General features: G+C 38.5%; 1 protein-coding gene and 1 pseudogene across 5 annotated transcripts; both read left to right on the top strand.

Annotated features, from left to right (window-relative positions):
• The first annotated feature begins 6,114 nt into the window (after positions 1 to 6,114).
• Positions 6,115 to 12,827, top strand: LOC145941505 (uncharacterized; annotated as a pseudogene).
• On the top strand, positions 8,660 to 22,997 carry Emc (Basic helix-loop-helix domain-containing extra-macrochaetae). 5 transcript variants are annotated; one of them, XM_083048914.1, is made up of 11 exons: positions 8,671 to 8,785; positions 9,199 to 9,402; positions 10,727 to 10,909; positions 13,618 to 13,782; positions 14,439 to 14,627; positions 14,741 to 14,967; positions 16,482 to 16,667; positions 16,834 to 17,136; positions 18,603 to 19,693; positions 20,005 to 20,260; positions 20,597 to 22,997. In XM_083048914.1, the coding sequence occupies exon 11, from the start codon at positions 21,289 to 21,291 to the stop codon at positions 21,703 to 21,705; it is 417 nt and encodes a 138-aa protein (XP_082905040.1). In that variant the 5' UTR covers positions 8,671 to 8,785; positions 9,199 to 9,402; positions 10,727 to 10,909; positions 13,618 to 13,782; positions 14,439 to 14,627; positions 14,741 to 14,967; positions 16,482 to 16,667; positions 16,834 to 17,136; positions 18,603 to 19,693; positions 20,005 to 20,260; positions 20,597 to 21,288; the 3' UTR covers positions 21,706 to 22,997. The 5 variants fall into 5 exon arrangements, with proteins under 5 accessions (XP_082905044.1, XP_082905040.1, XP_082905043.1 ...); XM_083048918.1 differs by lacking the exon at positions 18,603 to 19,693 and having other exon boundaries at positions 8,660 to 8,785; positions 14,439 to 14,967; positions 20,597 to 21,287; XM_083048917.1 differs by lacking the exons at positions 8,671 to 8,785; positions 9,199 to 9,402; positions 10,727 to 10,909; positions 13,618 to 13,782; positions 14,439 to 14,627 and having other exon boundaries at positions 14,740 to 14,967; positions 20,597 to 21,727; positions 21,838 to 22,997.
• The last annotated feature ends 3,294 nt before the right edge of the window (positions 22,998 to 26,291 follow it).

Below are 26,291 nucleotides of genomic sequence, written 5' to 3' on the forward strand. Positions count from 1 at the left end.
ATTTATGGATTTTTGATCATTTATGATTCAAAATGTTGTTTGTTCATGATTGATAGCTTCCAGAAACGTGCGCGAGATGTCGCTATATGTATGATTCGTCGTTAGGAGTGACGCATAGCTTTGTGTAGTCTACATAATCTGTGATGTAGGAGAGTAGTAACGGGCGCAATAAAGGTATATATGAGGTAAATACTTATATATTTTTAATAAAATTCTTGTCGGCAGTCATAAAAAATAGACTATCAACGAACTATAACGAAATATGTAATTGTAATCAACAATATAATATAATAATTATCTCATTTATTTATAAAATTAGATGATGGATGATCGCAGGTTAGCATTAACCGTCTTTCTACGAAATGCAATCAGGTTGAATGATCTTCGTGAAATTTGCTATCGATAAACTACTATCTGATTAGTTCTAGTTAAACAATATTAATTGGCAATTTTGAATATCGTTCAATTAAGAAGTTATAGCTTTTGTATAAATAAATCTATATAATTGCATTTGTGAATTTGTGGATGCTTGATCATCGATTCAAAATATTATTTGATCATGATGTATAGTTTCAGAAACGTACGCGAGGTCGCGCTACTTGTATGATTTGCCGTTAGGAGTGACGCATGTTTTTATGTAGGAGTTTATATAAATCAGGTTGTAGGAGTAGTAACATCGCACGCAATAAAGGTATAAAAATATATACTTTTAATAAATTTCTTGTCGCCAATGCTAAAAATAGCCTATTTATGATGAACTATAACGAAATATGTAATCAACAATATAACATTAATATAATTTTTTAAATAATTACAAATTTAAAAAAGGATGAACGGTTTGCAGGTTAACACATTAACCGTCTCTCTATAGAATGCAATAAAGTTGATAACTCTTCGTAAAATTTGTTATCGATAAACTTTATTACTATTATTGTCTGATTAGTTCTAGTTAAACAATATTAATTGGCAATTTTGAATATCATTCAATTAAGAAGTTATAGCTTTTGTATAAATAAATCTATATAATTGCATTTGTGAATTTGTGGATGCTTGATCATCGATTCAAAATATTATTTGATCATGATGTATAGTTTCAGAAACGTACGCGAGGTGGCGCTACTTGTATGATTTGCCGTTAGGAGTGACGCATGTTTTTATGTAGGAGTTTATATAAATCAGCGTTGTAGGAGTAGTAACATCGCACGCAATAAAGGTATAAAAATATATACTTTTAATAAATTTCTTGTCGCCAATGCTAAAAATAGCCTATTTATGATGAACTATAACGAAATATGTAATCAACAATATAACATTAATATAATTTTTTAAATAATTACAAATTTAAAAAAGGATGAACGGTTTGCAGGTTAACACATTAACCGTCTCTCTATAGAATGCAATAAAGTTGATAACTCTTCGTAAAATTTGTTATCGATAAACTTTATTACTATTATTGTCTGATTAGTTCTAGTTAAATAATATTGAATTTTATCTTAGTATTTAAATAAAAGATCGCAGATTGCAGATCGATTAAAAGTAGAAATTATATTGCAGAAACTCTTTATTACGTATAATATTATTAATTATAGTTATATATTAGGTGGCGCGAGAGAAGATGCGAAAAAATATCGAAGGCAAACTGTCGAAGGTCGTGAGACCGTCCCCGGGCAGAAATTACGATTCGCAAAACCGTTATCGTGGCCGGCGAGAAAAATGACCGCTGATAAGGACACACGTGTTCAAAAGACGAAACGATCGTTCCCTCGCTCGGCACCGTAATCGTCGTCAACACGCTTCCACATACATACATGCATATATATGTAAGTATACCGGTGCAATAGTACTTAACGAGTATTCACTCCCGAGCTCAGTTTTCGCAGTCCTACCGTTTTGCGGTTCTTCCTTACGGTACTATAAATAAATTACTTAGTTTGCGATGAGATATTAATGGACATTCCATTTCTCGTATTCTATATAGAATTTACACAAGTATTTAATTTTATATTCTGAAAACCTTTTTTACACAACTTCTGTTACACACATTTTCTCTTATACGTATATATATATGTACATTTTCTTGTTTTATCATAATTAATAATGTAATCAATAACATATTTTATTAGTAGATGCGAATGCAAAAAAATTTGCAAGATTGCAGTTTATGAAAATTAACAAACTAATTTCAAATTAAATTTATACAATTTTAGCAACGATAAAAATAGCAATGTCGATAACATTTTTTTTTTTTTTTTAATTATGTTTTATATTTTCACATTTAAATGTTTATCGAAATCTTATTGAAAATGCTTTTTTTACGAGATTGAATATTCTTCTGCGAAGTTAAATGCGCATGAATCATGACTCGTCGTATAAGGCTGTGCTCGGCGAAACTGTGCCATCAGAAAATATTTACAACGTAAAGTGTTGTTCGAATAAGTAGCTGCATCACGGAGATCCGTGATATCTACGTGATTTCCCACTTTTTTTGCACCTTGTCACGCACGTGTCAGAAAGCAATTAACACGTATAATATAATTATCAAGCGAAAAGTGCTTTCGATATCACAAAATCTCCTTCGACGGTAATACGATATACACCAGGTGTGTTTATCAATTAATGTCCGATTAATTCAGGAATAGTCGTGTTCTATATGTGCACTTTAAACTGCAGAGTAATCACGCGATGTTCTTTATCTTTGATTTTTTATTTCATAAATTATGCCAGAATATTATTCTACGATATATATTTTTATATAAAATATTTTATTATTTTATGTAAAACATTTATTATGTATTTTATAACATTTTCTTAAATCTATATCATTATACAAAATTATTTTGTAATGATATTTGAGAAATGTGATGAGCCGGGATACAACCTTTTACGCAGCACGATCTTTCTCCGATTAAAATATCACGTTGGCCCGCAAATGCATATCAGTGGCGGCGCGATGTTTTAATCGCTCTCACAAATCTTATGGCGAGCACGCCGTTATCTGTTAAACACGTGACAATTCTGAGGGCGGCAATAAATTAAACCGCTCGAACGAAACCGCATGTATTCATCGCCTACGTTTTTCCGTTTCGCCTTGTAAGTCCTGCCGTGCGTTACGGACGATTGATTTCTATCACTTTTTACATTCTGCGGTATAATTTTCATGCATAGAACTCTGTGAGAGAGATCTAAAATTTATGTTTAATAACAAGTCAAACTTGGATTCACACCAATACGATTATTAAAATTAGTAAATAGAATTTTATCAAGAATATTAGCTTTAATTTAAATCCTAAAATTAATTGTAGCATTACATTTCAATTCAACTTTATTTTATTTAAATTAAAACCACGTTATTTGATTCCACAAGTTAAAATTAATTTTAATTTTACAATGCATATAAATTTCACGTGCAAACACATATGGGGAATAGATCAGATAAAAAATCACATCGATTGCGATATAATGATTTCGGATACAGTTGCAACACGGATTAATTTACTTTTCATATCTGCTTCAGATCTTGTCCGGCGCGATAAAGATAGAGGATAAAGTGACACGGCTAATCGACTACCGTGTGAGCGTGAATGTAAAGTCTGCGATATTTAAACGTTAAACGAACGCAATAAACTGGAAGGACCTCGCGATATTTGCATAACGACCTCGTATTAAAATCACGGTCGTCAATGGCGCGTGCAGATCTTGCAAATATTTCGCCGAAAAGGTCAAACGTGCAACTCGCGAGAGAGGACCTAGCACGTAGAGAGCAAACGCGGATAATAAACGGACAATAGGCGGACAGAAGTGGGAAAGTGAAGGTATTTCGTCGCTCACACTCCTGGCTCACTGCTCCTGGGATCATTATATGTGCCTAGGATAAATCGGGCTTACATCATAATCGCGCGCGGCGGCTTATTACGGCCCGTCCTATCGCTCATTTCGCGATTACTTTCCCGATCCATATTCATGGGGGACCTTCCGCGTCGAAGGTGGTCGCTTTATTACTTCATCGAGCCTAGGTCTTCTCCTCTTGATTGACGGAGTTTAGAAAGGAAGATCTCTCTTAGAGAGAAAAAAGTTTATATATATATTCATATTTCTCGTTATAACTTTGCTACACGTAATGATTCTGCGATGCATCATAAAGTATTGGAGATAAAAATATTTAGAGATGATATAAAAATAATAATCTAATATATATTATTAATATTCTAAAATATACGCAAAAAATAGAATTTTTTAATCTGTAATAATAGAGGGTTTGTTTATATGAAAAAATATGTTGAAAGCTTATTCATTTTTATTTCTAAGAGCGTAATATCTGAATAATGAATTTTCATTGAATAAAATCTAGAAATTAAGTCTAATAATAAGTGTGATTTTATCTTTGAGGAATAACAAGATCATTTGCTCTTGCTATAAAAAAAGCGTATATATGTATGTGTTGTGTACTCAAGTTTTAACGAACATCTTGCATAAAGATGTATGTCTTAATATAGCTGTAGCAAAAAGTAATCAAGCGGTCTACACAAACGCGTGAATTAATGCATACTCACGTGGTGTTAAGCCGACATGTAAATACCTGTTTTCAAAAATTTCCATTGATATACGAACTCAACCACAGAGCATATATGCGAGATAAACATTATTGCATTGATCTATCTATATGTGTTTAAATCGTACTTTTAATTACAACTGCGTTTAACATTCATGCTTTCTCTATTTATTTATTTCATCCATGTCTCATATTTTTCATTATCTTACTATTAAAATTTCGAAACCATAACCCAATATCATAAGTCATACACACACATACTTGTTTTTTTATAGCAATTGCAAATGATCTTTATATTCTTCGAAAACTATACTTAGATTTAATTTCTAGATTTAATTCAATGAAAATTTATTATTCACAACAGCTATTTTAAATTTTACATAACTGATATTATTTCAGCTTTGTTACTTTTGTCTTATATCGGACATAAAAATTACAAATTAAAATAAATTTATGATACTTAAACTTTATAGAAAACATAAAAAAATTATAATTAAGAAATAAAACAAACTCTCTACATTTTGTGTAACTATCTTTGAAAAACTAGCCGAAAAAGGCCTCGAAAAACAGCTCAATGTCAGAATTTTAATCATGCTCACAAAAAATACCGAAGTCTTTCATTTATCTTTTTTTAATATATACCGAGTTTTTGCCGACTATATTAACATACATTTTGTTAGAGACGTAAGACTACTTCTTCATCGGAATTATATAATAAAAAAAGTACGCGACCGGAAACCAGCCGTCTAATTATACGGATCTGCCATGTATGTCGAGTAATTAATAAACATTACGAAATAAACATTACGACTAATTGTACAGTGCCTAAGCTCGGGCACCTAGAGACGAGCATCGAAACTTTCTACTCGCGTGAACGCGAATGTATTTCAAAACAGCAGTGCTGCTCAATGCAGCAATTATAACGATATAGATTATAAACTGTGTCCCCGGATAACCATTCTCATTAAAACCTTCCAATTTTTCATAAAATTAATTAATTCTACGTAGTGAATAATACGTAATGAGCAGATGCTTCAGTATTTATGACAATTTTTAATAGGCATAATAATAATTTTGCATTTTTTATTGTACACAAGTCGTAAAACGTACAAAGATTTCTTGAATAATCTGCAATGAGATGCAAGATATTTTAAATATTCTTATAATTAGACAAGAAATTTGTTTCTCTTTGACTCATATATAGGCATCAAAAATTAATAATTACATTATTCATTGCAAGATTAATTTTATGAATAATTAAAATTTTGAAAAAATAAGTAGAACCAATATTATATCTTCAAGGATATCAATACATTTTTTAATTTTATCACATATTTTTTATTTCTAAAGTTCTGTAATATTTTAATAATCGATAATCTTTTAAAGATAAAAAATATAGAAAAAACACACATCGTAAGATGTGAGATCAAATTTAAACAAGACAATCTATTATATCATCTCTCATATTGCTTTACCTAATACTAGATCTTTTTGTACAGTTTCTACGCTAATGCGAGATTATACGTCCGACAAAATGCTCCGAAAGAAACCAGCGTTTCGCATGAAGAAAGCGACAGAGAGAGAGAGAAGAGGAGAGCAGCGAGGAACGCGAGGTAAAAAGAAAGCGGAAAATAAGACGACGGGGCGAGCTCTCTGAAAGTGGAACGGGCCGGTGCGCCAGTGCGGGAGATAAGTGCGCGAACGAAGAATGCACCGGCTACGGCGGCTCCGGCGGCGGCGGCGTGATTTGTATCTCTTCGCTCGGGTCCGTCGTCGTCTTCTCAAAGAACACGGAGTCTGCGCTCGGTAGGTGCGCCCCTGACTGTCGGCTCTCTCGCGGTCCGAGCCAGTGCAGGTGCGCGCCCGCCAGTCTGTCGCCAGGTTCCCCCTGGTCCCCTCTCGATGCCGTGGCTGTCTCCCTTTCTCCTCCCGCATGCTCAATGCTCACCATTGCCGTCATCGTCGTCGTCGTCGTTGCTGCCGCGACCACGAGGACCCCGCCGACGAGATCGCGCACACTACGGTACCCCTCCGCTAACCCCCGTCGTTTGGCCGGCCACGGCGAACAAGGTGGCAAGGGGAAGAAAGGCAGTATCGGCCGGCACCTACCTTTTCGTGCCCTCCCTCTCTCTCTTTCTCTGTCTCTCTTTCTCTCGCTCTCTTTCTTCGCTTCGTGTTTGCGCTCGCCTGAATCTCTGTATGTATGTACGTATGTATCTACCTGTATCTCTCAGCTGGCTTCTTGTTCTTCCTCGCTTCCTTCTCATCCTCTTCGTTCTCTCATCTCGAGATTTCCTCTCCCTCTTTTTCTCTCTTTTTATTATGCGCCGGCTATCTACTCTCTCCACCTCTCATTCTTTTGATTGCCTCCGTCCCCCTTCTCTTCTTCACCCTCCTCCCTCTGTCAGCCGTGGTGCGTTTTTGTTACGTTTGAATGTACGTATATATTCCCATCGTGGTTTTTCGCGAGAATCTTTAACTCTTCTCGCTCTTCGCGCGCCGCGATATTTCAACTTCCGTTTCATTATTGCGTATCTACTATTATGCTTTTTAAGTTTGCGAGTTATTTTTACGGTGATTTCTTTAACTTTCAGAGAGTTCGTAAAATTAGTCTTATGTTATCTCTAAAATGAAATAGATCATAAGAGCGTCATATTTATCTTTCCTAATTATACACATTTACTAGTTTAACTTTTCTACAAACACTATTTAAGATTGCTGCTCTGTTAATAATAACGATACACGGAACTCTTAATGTCCATCGAATCATTTAAGAGCAAGTAGCGAAATGATCGCTGCTACTAGTTGGTAGCAAAAACCAGAGCAGATAGTAATAGTAGTATAGTAGTATTATATATTATACATTATCTAGGCTTGGTTGGTCCTCGACAAGATCGTGTAATCCGACTGGATAAATAGACGCGCGGTTCCACCGTGACGTACGATAAATCGGAAAGGAATTTCCAACACGAGAGAGAGAGAGAGAGAGAGAGAGAGAGAGAGAGAGAGAGAGAGAGAGAGAGAGAGAGAAAGAGATAAAGAGACTCGAGATCGTCTGCTGGGTGGTCGTCGTGTGGGAGGGACGAGGCTCACCCGGGACTCGCACAGGACTCGTCGTCGACCTGTGCGTGAGGCGAAGAAAAGGAATGCGAAGAAGTGCCCGAGCATCGACGCTCTCGGAAACACACTCGCTTCGAACTTCGAATGCGTCGGATTAATCCCACAAATACCAGTCGGATGCACATCGACGTGCATCGACGTGGAATACTTTTCGCGATACGTCCATATGTTTTTTCTTTTTTTATTCGTTTTATATTCAAATTATTTCTTCCTTTCAAAAAGAAGATCATTGTATATTAGTTTATCAGAAATGTAAACAATTTTCAGTTTTAATTTAGAAAATTGCTCTAATTAAAATCAAATAATCGAAATATAAAGAGATAAATTATTATTATAAAATATATCAAATTTTTCTTATGTCTTAAAAAGACAATGTTAATCGCATGAAAATGGACCGAGCCGTGAAACTGCGATATCTAAAGGCGAAAAACTTCTTTTGTCATGCTAAGGCAAACAAAAAATAGACCATTTTACGAGATATCCTATGAGAATAATGGTCCGAATTTCATAAATGTCAATGGACGAAGGGGCAGGGGAAGAAAAATCACCTACGGCTCTCTATTGTAGAAAACACTTCTCACAAAACTCGCTTTTCATTAGGTACACTAGATTTCGTTTATAAGACTCATACATTATAAGACTCATACATTTCGTCGCCTTGATCCCCGGCCGACATCATGGCTGGAATTTATTGCGCTAGCGTATTTGCAACGCGATTGCATCACCGACTACTGTGCATTCTTTTTTTTTTCACTTCGCGGCCAAGAGTAAACATACTCGTTAGCGTTATATGAGCATGCTATATGCGATATCTTACTTCCGTATGATTTTATCTCTGTCTCTTTCTCTCTTTCGCAGTTTCAAAGAGCTACCTACTTTTGGGGATCGAGGCCAAATAAAAAAATCTTGCGGAGATTTGTCCAGGTGTATAGTACGCGAAATATGACGACACCTGAAGCTACTACCATGGAGAATTCACGTCTGGTTGCCCATTTGTAATTAATGAAACGCTTTAAAAGACACCTGTGCGACCATCTCTTCCTGCGCACAGGTGGCTACCTAGACCGCCACGGCGATAAACCTGGTCTCGCTTGTACAGGTGTGCGCCACGTACAGGTACGCTAGCACTCTGAATCGGGAACTCGTCGCATTGATACGACGAAAATCCGGTCATGTGAACTGTCTGATAATTTCGAGGCTATCCACGGCTTATCGTTATCGTCTGTAAAGGCCTGTTGTGAAAAGAGCATCTTAATGCCTTCTACATTTCGGACATTTTAAATTCGTGTTCTTAAAATAATTTATATTATTTCCAATATATACATATAATCAAGCTTTTATATATATGTATAATCAAACTTTTTTTATAGTTGAAGGAAAGAATATTATGCAAGCAAAAAAAATAAATTTCTACAACTCTATTTCTCTTTCATAAAAAATTATCATTGATTAAAACATTATATATTTATACGTGTATATCTAAAATATAGGATTTTTTTCTCGAAGATTGAAATGATTCTTTTTTCTAGGATATATCATATGGATAAGGACGTCGAGAGATAGCGGACGTATATTTATTCTTCTACAAATTCCTCATTTTTCAAGAGTTTTTTTGAAAAACGGCCCAAGGACGTATCGCCCAAGGCGCTCCGATCTTGGCAGAAATTCGAGCCTCTCCGAAGGTTGTCCGACAACAAAACAACGAGGTGGAACAGCGTACTCGATGGAACGAGGTAAGAACGGAAAACAGGCTCCCACGAATCTTTCTCTGTCTCTCTCTTCCATACCGCTCATTGTAAAGCTGTGAAGGAAAGATCGCGGGTTCTCTCTTGGGAGTTTTCTCGGTTTGTGTCAGTGACGGCTACGAAGTCAGCTCGAGCGTGAACGATACGATCGAATTATATCTCACGCAGAAAAAATCAGAAAGAAATTCTCTCTCTCTCTCTCTCTCTCTCTCTCTCTCTCTCTCTCTCTCTCTCTCTCTCGCTCTCTCTAGCTTGCGCGATAGAATCGAAGAGAAAAAAAATAAAATATACATATTTTTCGACATGCTTGACTTAATATATCTAACATGTATTCTGCAATATCATCAAAATATTAAAACTTTTATATATAATATTATATAATTTTATTATATATTATATATTAATTTAATTATATATATTTAATTATATATATATATATATATATATATATATATATATATTAGTTTTAATATTTTGATGATATTGCAGAGAGTAAATGTTAGATATATGTATTAAGAATATATATGTATAATTATAATTTTGATATTTTTTTCTTTTCACAAAATTTTATATTAATTCGTAATTATATACTCAATTAATCATTAAATTTCGTTCGTTAATCTACAATCTAAACCGATACAAGAACCTGATACGTAGATTTTTTACGCTCACGTTTCTTCTACGACGTGTGAGTAAGAAATATACTTTCGACAAAGGGTGTACTAAACGAGACAGCTGTAAATAATTAATACTTCTCGATAGGAGCCTCGTGCCGCTTCGATAACGATATACAATATAGAAAGCGTGGCAGAAGCCTCGTGCAAGATTCGACCATGTGCACACTTACGGGCTCACATACGGGCGTTTATGCCACTCTACGCATCATATGGTCGACTTATGAATGGTATCTGCACACGTTCCCACGTCACTGAATGAGCCTCAGGTCCCTCACGTCCATCCGGCACGGCGGCATCGTAGCCGCCTGTATTCCTCGCGTAAATCGTTCAATTCTCATCTCACATTTCTCCCCTTCCTTTAGTTCTACCTTGTTCGAATAGTGTACTATTGAGAAATAGACTTTGTCAGATCTGCGACAGCAGATCTTCACGACTACAGAGCATTCGAGAAGTATTCTTATCTAGCAGATTAAATCCTAACAATCCTTACACATTTCATTTATATTTTAATAATTTTTTTCGTCATCAACAAAAATTAATTCAAATAGGGGGGTTCTATATCTGTGTAATTGATTTTATTTTAATTCGATTTAATTTTTCACTCTTCTGACCACGAATTTTTGCAATGTTTCCAGTTAGAGGCGAGATGTGTGCGCAACTAAAATGCGTGTCATCAAATACATATCATACATCGAACATCGAAGTCTCGGCAGGAAACAGGTGTCAGCTCATAGCCATTGCTGCGGTGGCTGTCTTAGATTGCGGCACTGACAGAGACGCGTCAGACGGCGACGTCGGACACCTGCACGCCTCCGATTGTACGTAAGATCGGCGCTGCTCTCCCCGGAGTCTATCACCTCTCTTTCTCACTCTCACTCTCTCTCTCTCTCTCTCTCTCTCTCTCTCTCTCTCTCTCTCTCTCTCTCTCTCTCTCTCTATCTCTATCTCTATCTCTCTTTCTTTCACGCAACATCTCGTTTTCTTCCCATCCTATCCGATATCTCGCGATACCGCGGATCTCGGTCCTCCCACGGTGCGAAGGAGCGGAATCCAAGAATCACGTATGCGCGAGATAAAGGAGAGAATCAGAAACCAAAAAAAAATCCGCGTTAAAGTCGAAGGAGGGAGCGAGACCACCGCTTAAAATGGAACGGGCAATAATGGCGAACGCTCGAAAGAAAGAGAAAGAGAGGAGAGAACGACAGGGACACCGCATCGTCAGGTCGTCACGCACGGAACGAAGCGCACGCACTTTGCGCCACGCGGTTGTATTCTCTCAAAAGAAAGAGAGAGAGAAAGAGAGAGGGATTAGTACTTCGAAAAGAGACAGATCGCTCTCTGTGAAACAGAGATGGAGACCGATGCCTTTGAGAGATGAGGCCGAGCGAGCGCGAGAGAGAAAGAGAAAGAGAGAGAGAGAGAGAGAGAGAGAGAGAGAGAGAGAGAGAGAGAGAAAAAGGCAGAGGTGGTCGTGCAAGTGGTCGTGGACGTGACGAGGACGGACGACGTCGACGAGAGAGCGGCTTGGGACGCAACGAATCGGAGAAGGACGACGAGATTGGGTTATGTCGGAGGCGCCGTGATTCAACCGAACGCGCAGGTGTGCCGCAGACTGGCCGGCGCCTCTCTGGAATGCAGGCCCCCCTACTCCTGGCAGTCGGTCGGGCTGGGTCCCTCTCCCGACGTATATACTCAACCCCCTAAGGGCCCCACTGCGACTTCACGTCGTTCACCACTACCATCGCCAATTACGGCACGCAAGCGCAAGTGCGGACGCACGTTCGACTTTGTTGTTATGTGTGTGTGCGTGCGCCTCGACGACGCTACGTCACGTCCTCTCACGGCAATCAGTGCAGCTGGCCACCAACGCGTTCCCACGGGGCCAAACCGACCAGGCCAGCTAGCTTCGGTCACCTTTGCACGTCTCTTACCTGTCCTGTCCTCTCGCTCTTTCTCTTTTTCTTCATCTTTCTCCCGTTGCTCTTCTCCGCGATCCTCTTGTTCGTTTCTCTTCCTACGAGAGCGTCCGTTTCCTCTTTCTCCTCCCCTCCGTCGTCTTCTTTCTTCTCTCACGCGTTCGTCTTTATAATCTTTAGATATTCCCGCCTTACTCTTTGTAAAGATTATCCTGCGCTACTCCCGAGCGATATTTCAGTATCTTCGAAAATTGATACGACGTATTTCAAAACTGCTCGAAGAAGAGGGAAAAGAATTTGTTAAAACTCGTTAAGACAAAATTAATTGCAAAAATAGATGAGGTTTATAGAATATTTTTCGCGCGAACTCTCTCTTTCTCTCTCTGATTTTAATTAGGAAGAACGTATTTCACGGTAAGAACAGACCGATGTATAAACAATTGCCGCCGATCGTGTTTCGTGTCTGGTATGATTAGGGCGATTGATAAATGGGGACCTCACAGAAAAGCGGGAGAAAAAAGTTCCCGGGGAAGACAGAGAAACTTTTATACTTGATGCTGTTACGTGTCAGACGGAAAGCGGTGTCGAATAACTTTCTTGGGTGGCTGGCGCATTTCTGGACTTTTTCACGACTCGCCTAGTTTTACAACACGAGCCGCTGCGACTCGTGGTCGAGAATTATGACGACAGGGGTTACCGAGGGGCCGCCGTAATCAATGAGGGTACCATAATCATGATTCGCTCCTTGCGGCCATCACGCCGCATTTTATGATGAAACAATGGTCACGTTCAACTTTTCTTAAAAAGCTCTGGCATCCGTATAAATGACATCGTTTTTGTATCGTATCTTTTTTTTAAATATCTCTCTTAACAATTAGGAGAGACTTGATTATATAATTTTTTCTTTTTCAAAATTTCGCAAAGGTTTAACAGTAGGTGAAAAGAAATTTTCCAAAGTCCAGGTAGAAGTCGTACAATCTATATTCGAACCAGGTGTTCTCGAGAAACGACTCTATGGTATTCCAAAACGATTCTAAGACGTAGTTGCAGTTGCTTCTTTTACGGTGCTCGCCGAAATTCCTCTCTTCATCCTTTCCCCGTATTTCGGTTAATACCAACCATATACGCATTGTGCATTCGCAAGGTGCGGATAAAACGGTCGGCGAAGTAGCATGACAATGTAGTAAGCGGTATTCGAAGACATCTGTGAAAGAAACACGTGCACAGATAGGTACGAAATATGTGAATTTCGTACCTACCTGTGCCCGTCGATGTCGGAGAGTAGCGGTCCTGGCGAAGAATCTAGAATTCTCGAAAACATCGGATTATTATCGGTCTATCCCGTTAGAAGAACACAAAAAGGCTCTATATAATTTTTTACCTCATTACATTTTGCAATCTCCTATTCAATATTTTTGCGCTGTAAGATTAATTCGATTTAAGATATTCATATATGTGTGATATATGTATAAAAGCCAATATTATATATCTAAAATTAAGAAACAGAAAAAATCAAAGAGCTATATGATATATAATATATGAATATAATTATACTTAAAAATAATTAAATTATGCTTATATATTGTAACGACATTTGAATTTTCTTTTAGCTCGCGCGCAAGATTTTATACGACGTGTATAGGTAGCCGACGTGGAATTCTAGACGGTCGTTTCCTGTGAAAGTTGCGAAATAAGCGGATAACACCGATTTGATACCAAGCGTTCCAGATCGCATGACGACGACAAACGACGAGGCGCACCTCATCGTGAAACAGGTCAAGATGTTTCTCGTTCCCGTTAATGACTCGTCGGCTTCTCGTGTCGACTCCGGGTATATTTTAAAAACGGATAGTATTTTCGCGGTACGCGAAACCGTTTGAACAGCTGCGCAAATAGCAGGATCCGCGTGCTTCTTCGGCCTCGTGATTTCTGTCTCTGCGGCTCGCTTGCGCGTTCCGCTTTGCCATTTGCAATTTTATCGCCGGTTCCGTCCTCCAGACAGAGCAAACGTTCAAACACTGTATCGTGACAGTTCCATCGGTTTTCAAATCAATATGCATTTCAGATCGATCATGTTGGCAAGTAGAATGCCAATATTTGCACACACAATGCATATTAAACAAACTATATTCACGTTAACAATTCTTTAAAGTGTTTTTAATTTTTATGTGTGCTTATAGAGCATATTATCTCGTCACTCAAATATATATATTTTTTCTGTAATTCATGATCTATTTTATTTCGAATTGAATTCTTTAAGCTCTCAAAAATGAGTACACAATAGTTAAAAATAAAACATAGAATATGATATTCTTTCATAATTTTTTTCATAATTATCAAAAATGTCGAAAGTATTAGATTCGAAAAAAATAATGACAATAATCCGATCACGATCGCCTCAATTTTCATACTTCCATTATTGTGCTTTCAGGTCAATCCTCTAGTGGAGGGTTCTTTCTCCCCTTCGAAGAGCGCGTTTTATCCGACGCGGTACTCGCAATTAGCGCCATAGTACTCCATTCTGCGAACAGAGAGGAAGGCAGATAGATAACGAGAAAGAAGGAACGACGAGACCAGCGTTAAAACGAGGGAAAGAGTATGCGAGACGAGGCAAAAGAGCGTGAGCGTATAGTTATATAGCCAACCTCTCGTTCCCTCGCCGCCCTCTCTCTCTCTCTCTCTCTCTCTCTCTCTCTCTCTCTCTCCCTGCCTCTTCCTGATACGATGTTACAGTCTTGTAGGCAGCCGGGGATCGGGAGAGTCGCCCCACAGCTAACACGTGCAAGGCGCACGTGCACTCCAAGAGAGAGACCGACCGACTCTAGCCGCTGGCGCACAATCATCGGATGCCAAGATACACTCCACGGAATAATTTTCGTTCGGGTCTCTTCCTCCGCTTCTTTCCTTCTCCTCGGTTGGACGAAATTCATGATGAAAAAATCCGCTACGAAGGAGAACAGGTACATCTGACCGAACTTCGTCATCGCGATTCGAAGTGACCGCGATAAATAATCCTGCTCCCTGTCCTTGGCTCTCGAAAATGAGCGATCTACTCACAAACGCGAGATTTCGTGATAAATACTCTTTTTGAAGAGAAATTTAAAATTTATTTAAAATTTGAGAGAATGAGATTTTTTTCTAAATCGATAATTAAATGTCAAACGTGAGATTTTGTGATAGATACTCTCTTCTTAAAGAATTAAAAATTTAAGAGAATGAGAGATTTTTTGTAAATTGAAAGTTAATTATTAGGTCACTGTTAGTTTTCATATTTCGTTATCGTTTCGTACACACAGAATTTTTACTACAGGGAACGTAATAATTTCGTAATATGTACTTAAAAAAGATCTAGAGATTAACGTTTATCATATCATATCTCTTAATCCGTACACTATTGAAATAGAATTCACCTTCCTTTAGTCTCGACAAAATTTCTTACATCACAACTTGAAAATTATTCCTACTTATCTAATCTTATTTAAGTCGTTTCGACTGATTTATACAATCGAGATATAATCATGTTTTGACCACACGGTGAGTGATATGTTTACGTACAGTTGTACTAACGATTACGATATTGTATATAAATATAGATATGTACAAATCACATATATATATATATATATATATAGACCGGTCAAAGTCGAGAAAAGGAAAGCTTAAAGAATTCAATACAATTCAAAATTTAAAAATTCCTTCAATACATCCTTATATACATTTTGTCTCTGTCACCCGAACCGATATCTCTTCATTCGAGAGGATATTAGTATGTAAAAGCGCAGCCGGGTTAAATCGCGCCACGTTATGCATTCTAAGGGTTAAACTCGAGCCGATCTTCTTCCATCGGCGCGATTTTCCACGCAGCTCACGCATTCGGCGGCGCTCCGCAAATTTATTCGTAAGAGTGTACGACGTGCGCGAGAGAGGTGAGAGCATCCACTACCACCACACCTATGTATGGCGGCACACTCTATCTCACGGACGGATACGACGCAGCAGGAAGCGCACGATTACGGGCGCAGCTCACTTCGGGATACGTATGTACATTCCCGACTCGCTTGCTTGCTTGCGACGGAGGAGCAGCTGTGCGCGGAGATGGAAGATGCGCGGTTTCCAATCCGGTCGCCGCGGATATCTCACCTCGCGTCGGCCCGATTTCGAGAAGGGGCAGGGCGGTCGCTAATTATAGGTACCCTCTGTGTGTCGCTTTTTCCTCGCGTCCCCCACAAACAAAATCGCGACAAAATTCTCGGCTCCGCGCCTCCTCGACACTCGGAGTCCGCTGAACGTTCGATTAAACGCGATAAAGATCGTGATGATCTCTCCGTTTAAGGTGGACGGGAAACGATTATTTCTCTCGACGAAAATGTTCACTTCGAAATTATTTAATCAATCGCAAATTCTTTTAGCTCTTTTATTTTATGAATATATAGCTCGAATAAGAGTTTATACTGATATAAATTTTATTTTTCAGAATTGACATCTGTATTAATCACCTGTAGAGAAGAATAACTGTCTAAGGAACCGATGTCTAGAGTTTTGGACTTGAAGCATGAGGAGATTGTTTGGAATATAAAATGCAGATTTCACGTTTCAAGAAGACTTTTGGAGAGATAGACCTTCATTATAATATTTTAATAAAGAGAGAATGAAGAATTTGGTAAGTATATATATAAACAAGATTCTCTCCATTTTTGTAAAATTAAAATACATTTATTCGTTCGAGTAAATGTATCGAATTTATTGTAACACGATAGAATAAATTCAACGCGTATCGGTTTCTCACGAGATTGACTTTTGCCGTTGACAATCTTTTTGCTTATCAGATACCTGGAAGTGACTCAAGAAGACGATGCCGAACGCCGATAATCGAGCTCGGGCCATCGAGAGACCAGTTATCTTGATAGACCCTTTCGGTACATCTGAACCGAGAATATACTGATACATTAAAACCGCGCCTTATCGCGCAGACACACGATAAGGATTTCTGTCTTAAGTGCTTAACGCTCGTGGACAACAACGCTTGTGGAATTCGTTTAAGTGCAAGACGAGTACGGCCGAACGGATCAACACCTGGGCGGTCAATTTGGCCGAGTCACTTCCTCTTCGGTGATTCATCCTAGACTCATGTAATTATAATTTGAGATTTTTAGTCAATAGATCCAAAATTACCCTTTGCTATTAAACACTCGAAAAGCGTTTGCATGTATGACAACAGCATCTCGCGAAATTATTTTACAGATTAATGAATAGCTTAAAAAAATAATAATGATGTAATTCCAAATTCAAATATAATTTAAAAGTTTTTTCATTTCGAAAATGTTGAATGCAAGCGCTTATTCTATTCATATAACATGTTGGCTCGATGTTTCCGCACCAAGCCGGGCGAAAATATTGAATTCGAGAAGCTAAATGCATGAGTTTTCGACTCGAATATAACGAGGCGCAGGGAAGAATCCCGACGTACAATGCGGAATGATCGAGCTAATCACTTTGCGATGCTACGTCGGCGGCGAGCCAACAATTCCGACGCTAATTGAGCGGTCTCACGGCGGTGATACGGTGCTAAAGCCGTAACATCCGATGGTTACCTAGGGGATCTCAATGAAAAGAGTATCAGTAAATCCTCTTGCGTATATACATATATACAACGATAGCATGCCGCGGCGGTTTCCTCTCAATTTATTTATTCGCGGGTCAAGGGAACTCCATTTCTTAAACACGAGGGTCAAGGAGTCAATGAGATCCGGTTGCCTCAGGTATGTAACCGCACAAGTGCTTGCCCGGTCGAGTCTCACGGGCGTCTCACGCGCGTTCGGTTTTATTCCCTGTAATTTTCCATGGAATTGTTTCTCCTCTTCATCCGAGAAAGAGAGAAAGAAAAAGACACCTCGTCAACAACCACGTCGCGAAATTACACGACAAACATGCCGATCTGAATAACGATCGTCGCGATAATACAGCCGTGAACAATCATCTTTTTGCTCGCCGACAGTAGGTAGAAGGTATGACTCGACTCTTTTTATCCTTATCGGCGACGCCGAAGAACACGTATGCGTATATATTAGCGAATCGACTCTGGAAAATAATTGCGAAAGCGTTCTGCGCGTCTTATTGGATAAATAATAAATTGATACGTCGCCGATAGTGATGTGAGTGCGCTCGTTTTTTTTTTAAATCCTTATCAAATACTGTTGATACGAAAAAGAGAGGTATATCGTAATCGAAAACTATTGTGTAAAGTGTCGTACTTTTTTTTATTATTGTTTTAATTAAAGACGTATCACGCTTTATCCGATAGATTTTTTTCGAATTAGTGTATATCAATTAGAAATTATGTACAAGTGATAAGCGATACATTTCCAATTATATTGATACTATTATCATTTAGAGAAGATTTGCATTAAATCCGATTAAAATTGAATTTAATTAAAGTTAGAAGAATAAATCTGACTCCAAATTACACGAAATAAATATGAGAATCATCTGGTTTTATTGCGGATTTTGCTTTTATATGAAAAAAAGAAAAGCATACTTGATGATAAAAATGATATAATTGAAAAAAGAAAACTAACGCGTATATCTTTGTTTTCAGACGCCGATAAATATGTTAAAAATGATGATTCAACAATATCATCACTTATCATTTCGAATGCTTCAAGATTCAATCATTCACGGCCCTGTGTGTCATCGATGAGAGAGATTGTCTCGCGATTCGGAAGCTTCGCTGGAGCTCGGTGCATGAATCTCGCGAGCGGCTGTCATTCAATGATTCCGCACGTCCACCCCGCTGCCCTCAATTGCTTCGCTGGCCGCTCTCGCGCGTTTTTCCTCGGACGAGTGTGCTGTCGGCGTCGCCTGGAAATTCTACGAAGCGTGTCGCCGCTATTCCGACCGACCCCCCTTCCCTCTCTCTTTCTCTCTCTTCTCTCTTATCGTGCGCTCGGCGACCACCTTTCCTTTTTTATTCAGCTCGTAGTAGCGCCGGACATCGGGCGGGTTCTTGTCTTCAACGACCGGTAACGAGACTCCGCTCGAAGTCACGAAGCGCGTACGTGCGAGCACGCGAACCCAAGAGCAAGACGGAAGATACAAAGTACGATGTAATCGCCTCGAACAGAGTACATATTCGCTGGGAGCGATTGAGCCGTCCGGGACGATTTTTGCGGTTCGCGAGTAAAGACGAGGCGAAATAACTCTTCGCAAAAGTTGTCGCACACGAAGCCAGTCATGCAAGAAAGAACCTTTTATGAATAAAGCTTTTTTTTATATTTTAAATGAGTGATTCAAGCGCGGTATAATCATGACGCTGTGGTTTCGAGGAAAGATTGAGACAATTTTTGTCAAAACACAGATAAAGACCATTGAATGTACGGAAATGTGTAATATGATTCCTCGAAGCTGCCGCGAGAAGTAATTGAATCTGCTATTTAGATAGGAATATTTTTATAAATAAAATTCTTTCTAAAGTGAGCTATTTAAATACAGTGAGATAATCTCATCACTTCGAGGAAGATATTCGCCGGAAAGATTGAATCTGAAACAATTTTTGTATAAAGAAACCAATATCTTAATCAGTCATTTTAGAAAGTTACTCCAAGATTCTTCAGGAAATGGGAGAATTTAATTTGAAACAGTTACGCAAGATAATTGGTTGTTATTACATCGCTCCTCATTAGATCGAATGTACGTGAAAGATTATACTTACTTATTATAGCTTATTCAAAGAAAAGATATTATATTTGTTCAACGCTAAAGATAGAGAACTGGTTTTCAACTATCTCTAATTTTTTATAGACTATATCGTCTTGTCTTTTTATCAATTAAATGCATCTTTCCGATTCAACTTTCAGATTGTCTCTTTCTTTAATATGAAATGTACATAAAAGTTTATATATTTTACATGTATACCTAAAGTTGAACACATTCCGACTAGTGTGGTTTTTTAATAATGTGCAATGATTTCTCGCAGTAATTGCAATCTTGTCTGTTAACAGGGGAGGCGTAGATTTATTCGCGCAAGGTTTTCGCGCCGCTGGAGAAAATTGCAGCCGGAATCATGGTGCACGGCGTTAAGCGAACGACCGTCGTCGTACATACATCAGCATCAGATGCACATAGAGCCCCGGGGAGGACGATGGTGGTCGTCGGCCGCCTGTTGTTACGGTGTTGGTGGTGACGACGCACGGTGCCTCTTCATGGTAGTAGTAGCCGTGATGGCTAGTGGCTGGCGCCGCCGGACGTTCAACAATGGTTCGTATTCCCCCTTTCCTTCCCACCCTTTTACACTCCCTTCGTGTTCCACCGACGCCGCCAGTCGCATAGTCGTCAAACACCCCCGACTACTGATAGCTTCGAATCCGTGCGAAATCGGGAATCTTTCCCCCTCCCTGTGCCATCTATATTGTAATAGTTACTTTTTTTTCTCTATCAAAATTGTCAAATGCTTTATTTATTTTTTTTTATTTTAATTATTAAAATTTTAAAGCTTTAAGATAATTTATACGCATTCGCGTTGACTTTTGCTAGATATTTTTAAATAAAAGTCGAAAAAAAATTAATTAATTCTAGATTAATTCTTAATTCTAGATTTTCTCGAATTAAGAATGGAGAAAAAAAATGAATGGCCCGACAGGACTCGCGTGACACTCGAGGCTGCCGCTACTCCACTCGGGCAGCGATTGCGCCGTACAAATGGTGGTAGCGTCTCGAGGATTGGTGCGGGGAGCGGCGTGGGGCAAGGCTATAAAAAGCTGTCAGGTGAGGGGCGGAGGCCAGTCGGCTTCGATCCGTCAAGCAGTTGTGTGTGACTTTATAGTCGGCGCTATATCATCGTACAGTCGACTCTCCAATACGACATTCAATACGTGGTGACCGGACAAGTTTTGTCATCATCGCACGTCACGACACGTTGCTCCCACTCGAGGATGCGCCTGGTCAGTGAGACGAGCTCGTGATACACGCGTGTGTGTGTGTGTGGGAAGGAGCGAGCAGATTCTGCGCTCGATCAAAAAGAAGACGACGCCGTTGAATTTCCGAGAGACTTGGTGCATCCGTCCCCATCGCTCTCGTCGTACATTTTGCGTCTCCGTGACTCTCTCGGCAGATCGATAAATATACATACGCGCGTGTGTGTGCGCGGTTGTGCATGTGTGTGTGCGCGCGCGCGCTATCGTCGTCGAACGACCACGCAGAGCGGCGCCAAGAGGAAAGAGCGGACGTCAGTCCAAATTGATCGGCTCGATTGACTGTAACCAGGAATCCAGCCGTTGCCAGTGATCATGAAGGCGATGGTGGTGAGTCCACTGGGCGGCAGAGTTCCGCCCGATCATCGCGGCGTTCTGCACAACGGCCTGGGAATCGGCGGCACCAGACGCGACCTCGAGGCCGAGGAGGTGGCCGCTTACCTGACGAAGCTGCGCTCCCTCGTACCGGACATGCCGCGCAAACGGAAGCTGTCGAAGCTCGAGGTGATCCAGAGGGTGATCGAGTACATCTGCGACTTGCAGACCGCCCTGGAGGAGACGAACGCCGTCACACATCAGGATATGACGTCGACGACGACGACGACAACGACGCAGTCGTCGAGACAACCCCTGCTGAACGCCATCACGACGACCGCCACGACAACCGCCCCCACCATCGCGACCTCCGTCGTAATGACGACGACAACGTCCTCGACGGTCGCCGAACGGTGACCTGTCGGCCGGACTAATTAAGGTACAGGTCGCATCGTCATCCTTCTTCGTGACTGACGAAAGGGTTGATTCGGGCGCCATGAAACGTCACGTAAACTCGCCCGCTGATCTACACTTGACTTGACGTTGCAGGAGATGGTGTTGATCACCTCCCCCGTCGTCGCCGTCAACCCTCACCCTTTACCCTCCCCCTGGAAGAGAGAAACAAGTCGACGGCGCGCCTGCACCCGAAGAGAAGATATACGAAGAGGGACGTTTGACGTTTTGAGGAAAGCGAGAAAAGATCCCCGCACCTCTCCGATTTCTTAAGGTCTTCCCTTCCCCCGGCGAAGGGAAATTGTAAATATACTTGTACATAGACTCTCTCTCATCGCGCATTCCTCACGAGATCTCTTTCACGGTATAAGGACTTAATACGAGAATCCCTCTCTTCTGTCTTTTTCTTTTATTTTTCCTGGAATCTTACCATTCCAATCTTTTCATCGACCGCGTATTTTCTCCAGATCGAAAACATCACGTATATATTCACCTTCCAAGTTCCGTTTTGCGATTGATAAACCGTAAGAAAAGGCGATTATTTTTTTGTATATATCGCTTAATATTAATTTGCGGCGATCGCGTTTGAAGTAATTGACATCGAGTTCTCCTGTTGTAGAGCGAGAATTCATTTGTCGATTATAATAATGTACCGAGAACGCAGTATCGTGCGTGGACAGATGTCACGGAGCTCCTTCTCCGAAAATGTTTGCCATATTCAGTAGAGTCATTACATTAGCGCCCCGCCCAACTGGTCGCCGATCGATCGCCTTTTCTTACACGGTTCTCTCTTGGAAAACGCGCTCCGTCATCGCCGGACTCGCGAGCGATCTTTATTTCGTGGAATTGACACGAGTGTGCTGTCTAATAATCGGCGATTTCGAATTTCGATGCTGATACGCAAGGGTGATTTTTTTTTTATATTTATGCGTGACACTTGACTTGCGAGTAAGCGTGCGAGAAATTAAATTTTCGACGATTTTAAATCCCAAGTTTCGTTTCCCGTTAAGATATTCTTCATGCTCTCACTGTATATCGCCGATATCTTTTATTGTATGATTATTATATATGTTGTTATATATATATATATAGCCCTTTATGTTATAAGTTATAATTTAGAGAGAGCTAATTCCCCCTTAATCAATCCGCGTAAATAGTGTATATTTACGAAGACTGAAAGGCTGTAAGAATACATTAATGCGCGGGCGAATTGCACTCGCACACACGAAATAAATGCAAACTGTGTCTACAAGTTATTTTTGCGTGTTTGTTTCTCCTTTTTTATGCGTGCAAATATACCCTACATATGATATCTTATCAATCATTTATACATGTAAATCTACTAAATAGGAAATAATCAACTTCGTAAAAGCTTTATTTTTATGTGGAATTAATGAAGATATTAAAATTATATAAAAATAAAATAATCGCGATTATTCTCGATATTTATATTAGAAAAAAGTATTCAAGTTTCTCCCTGAAGTATTTTGAAATATTCTATGTGTATATATTCGCATGTTCAATATATAAATGTAAAGATGTATAAATATCGCAATTTCCCATATATAAACGTAATTACAAATTTATTATTCTTCATAAACAAAAATTAAGATATATTTTTATTTCAGAAAAAAAATGAATGAAGATTAAATGAAGACCGACCCTCTTTCTCCTTAATCTTGATTGTCGCGCTTTCTGCGTCGTCTAGGGTCATAAATCCGCGAGGATTCAGCGATATCGGGAACGGAAGAGGAGAGGAAGCTAGCAGGGGAGGAAGCGGGAAACCCGAGGGGATAAAATAGGCGCACGTGTGCGCAACAATCTACGCACACGTGCGAGGAAGGGTGGTTCACCGTCGCCGTCAGTCTCGTCGGAAGGCGAAGGATGTGTGCGGACTGTACTACAAGAGCGACACGTCGTTCCGGCGGGGTGTAGGAGTTCGCAAAGTTCGTATTGATCGTCTTCTGGCGCGGGTCACGTGCGCGTTCCTGGGAACGCTCGATCCGGGCTATACCCACGGGAACCGACTCCAACCCCGTGTCCCTTGACGTTCTCTCTCTCGCTCTCTCTTGCCGCCTCTTTCCCCTTCTTTCTTCCTGCGCCCGCTTTTCATTCCCCTGCTTGAGCGAGATAGTGAATAAGGGGATGCATTTATTACCCCTTAGAGGATTTGGACAATCTATCCTCTAAGAGCATCCATCAATAACATCTAAGTATATTAACTCTTCATTCGGAAACGTTACTTTCAAGATGCGCAAATTTTTTTCTCTCAAATCTATTCTAGGTAAAGTTAAGGAAGATCTTGAAAAACTAAAATTAATGTTACATATAAAAAATTCAAACACTTGCACACTCAAGTTTTCCTGTATTTATATTCTTATCACTATATAGTGAAGCCGGAAAATATTCATAGACTGCTATTATTGCTCCTCAAAGAGATGTAATTAAACTTTCTAATATATAATAGCGTCATTTTAAATAAGAAATGTTGATATACAGTACTTTTTGCTTCAATTTTGTCATTTCAGATAATAACTTGTCATATATAAAGTTAGAACAAAAATCTCTCTTCTGATACAAAATAGTGGATTATTTGATTGCTGACGCCTCGCTGATAATGGAAATGGAGGCTGACTCACTACCGGGATCGTTCCTTCCTTGTCTCGGCACGTGCGACCATCAACTATACAAGGGGATTGTGTCCCATAACGATCGACACGAAAAATGTCACGATATCTTGTGTGCACGGAGAAAATTTTATAGTACAAATTATATAAAAAAATACATTTCTTTTTATACATTATTGTAAAAATTGCAATATAACGACATTAGAATATTTATTACTATAAAAATTGTAAATTATGCATTAAAATATTTGAATAATTATTTAATATTACTATTTTGTAAAATATAATACGTATATATACGTATATTGTTAAATAAAAATATCATGATTTCTCTTATACGTCAGTCAGTGTTTTACAAAAATTATGTATTGTCATTTTTACTATAACATTTTTTCCGTGTGAAGGAATCCACTTTCATTTTCATTTCTCAAAACAATTTCACATAATAAATATTTATCATTTAAAAATTTAAAGAAATTAGATTTATATCTAAAAATATATGTATTATATTATATATATGTATAAATGTTTAATATCTTGTGCTTTGCTAAGAAATACACATTTTCTTTTATACCATTCAAAAATTTAATAAACTTTGAGCAAATTGTACACTTGATCTGCAAATATAGTACAATATAAAATAGAGAAAAAAAATTATGGATAATTTTTAGAGTAAGTTTCGAGAAGACATATTCGAAGAATGAAAGAGAATCTATAAACTAAGAGTTCTAAATTTCTTGATTTATAATGACAAAATCATGAGTAATATTTTCTTTACTACGTGTACAAGGGAGTTAGTTGAAAAATGTTTAAAATAATTATATATATGGCACATATACTGCACATTCAACATTAATACTTCAAATAAACAATCATATCATTAATCGTCTATATTATATTATAGACTCATTTGTACATATTACTGGAAATTACATATTACATAATACATTTTGTGTTAAGAATTTTAAAGCTGATGCTGATACATCGTTTTGAACCACATCATTGATGGTTGAGCAAGAGTACTCATTTGTTAAATATGAAAATTCAAGAAATATTTTTATGTAAAAGGAACGAGAAATATCTGATATAAAATATCTAAAAAATTAAAAACTTGTTTCTTTTTAGACGTATTTGCAACATTACAAAAAATTACAAAAAAACTTGATTTGTTAAATGCCCCTGTAACAAAAATTAATTTCTTTAGGATTATTTTTTTAGATTTCTATTGCTTAAGAATTTGCAATATCTTTCCCTCATGATGCTTCATAATCAATGATCAACATTTAGCTTATAAATCCTTATTTCGAAATAGTTTTTTTTTATAAATTGGATTATACGAAACAATATAAATCACATCCATTAAAAGTTCGTTAAATGATAAAAATGTATATATCTTTCGTGGTGAATCATTGATTTAATTATTTAAATTCAAATTGTTTTTCGCAAACATAAATAAGTTTTTTTATGACAAAAAAAACCATTATATTTTATATGTAGTTCTCATTTACGCCATGAATATGTTAGTAGAATTCATCTATTCATCTCTTCCTAGGAACATATTTTTCCGCGAATGGATCACGTAATATTGTATGAATAAACAACAATATAAACGGGATATATCAGCTGCATCAATATAAATCACATCTAAGTTTTGTTTAAAATATTACTGCAGAGTATGTCACTGAAAACTAAAAGTTTCGCCATACAATATTCAAGTTTTTCAACTCTTCTATTATGTAGTGATGTAGCGTGATCAATGTGAGGTTGCTAAATATTTAAATTTGTTTTTCTCAATGACAAACTGACGGAATCTATGTGTTGCTACCAATAGTATCATTGGCAATTAAGAATTAAATACTATAATAACGATGTAAAATCATGTTGCATCATGTTAAAATGATTCATCAGTCAAGATACAACAGA

Source organism: Prenolepis imparis, unplaced genomic scaffold (assembly GCF_030444845.1).
Source record: "Prenolepis imparis isolate NDT839.2.m4 unplaced genomic scaffold, iyPreImpa1.0 SCAF_10, whole genome shotgun sequence".
NCBI lineage: Eukaryota > Metazoa > Arthropoda > Insecta > Hymenoptera > Formicidae > Prenolepis > Prenolepis imparis.

What these genes read in the sequence shown, in the direction of transcription:
- Emc (XM_083048914.1), top strand. Translation starts at nt 21,289, where the DNA reads ATGAAGGCGATGGTGGTGAGTCCACTGGGCGGCAGAGTTCCGCCCGAT.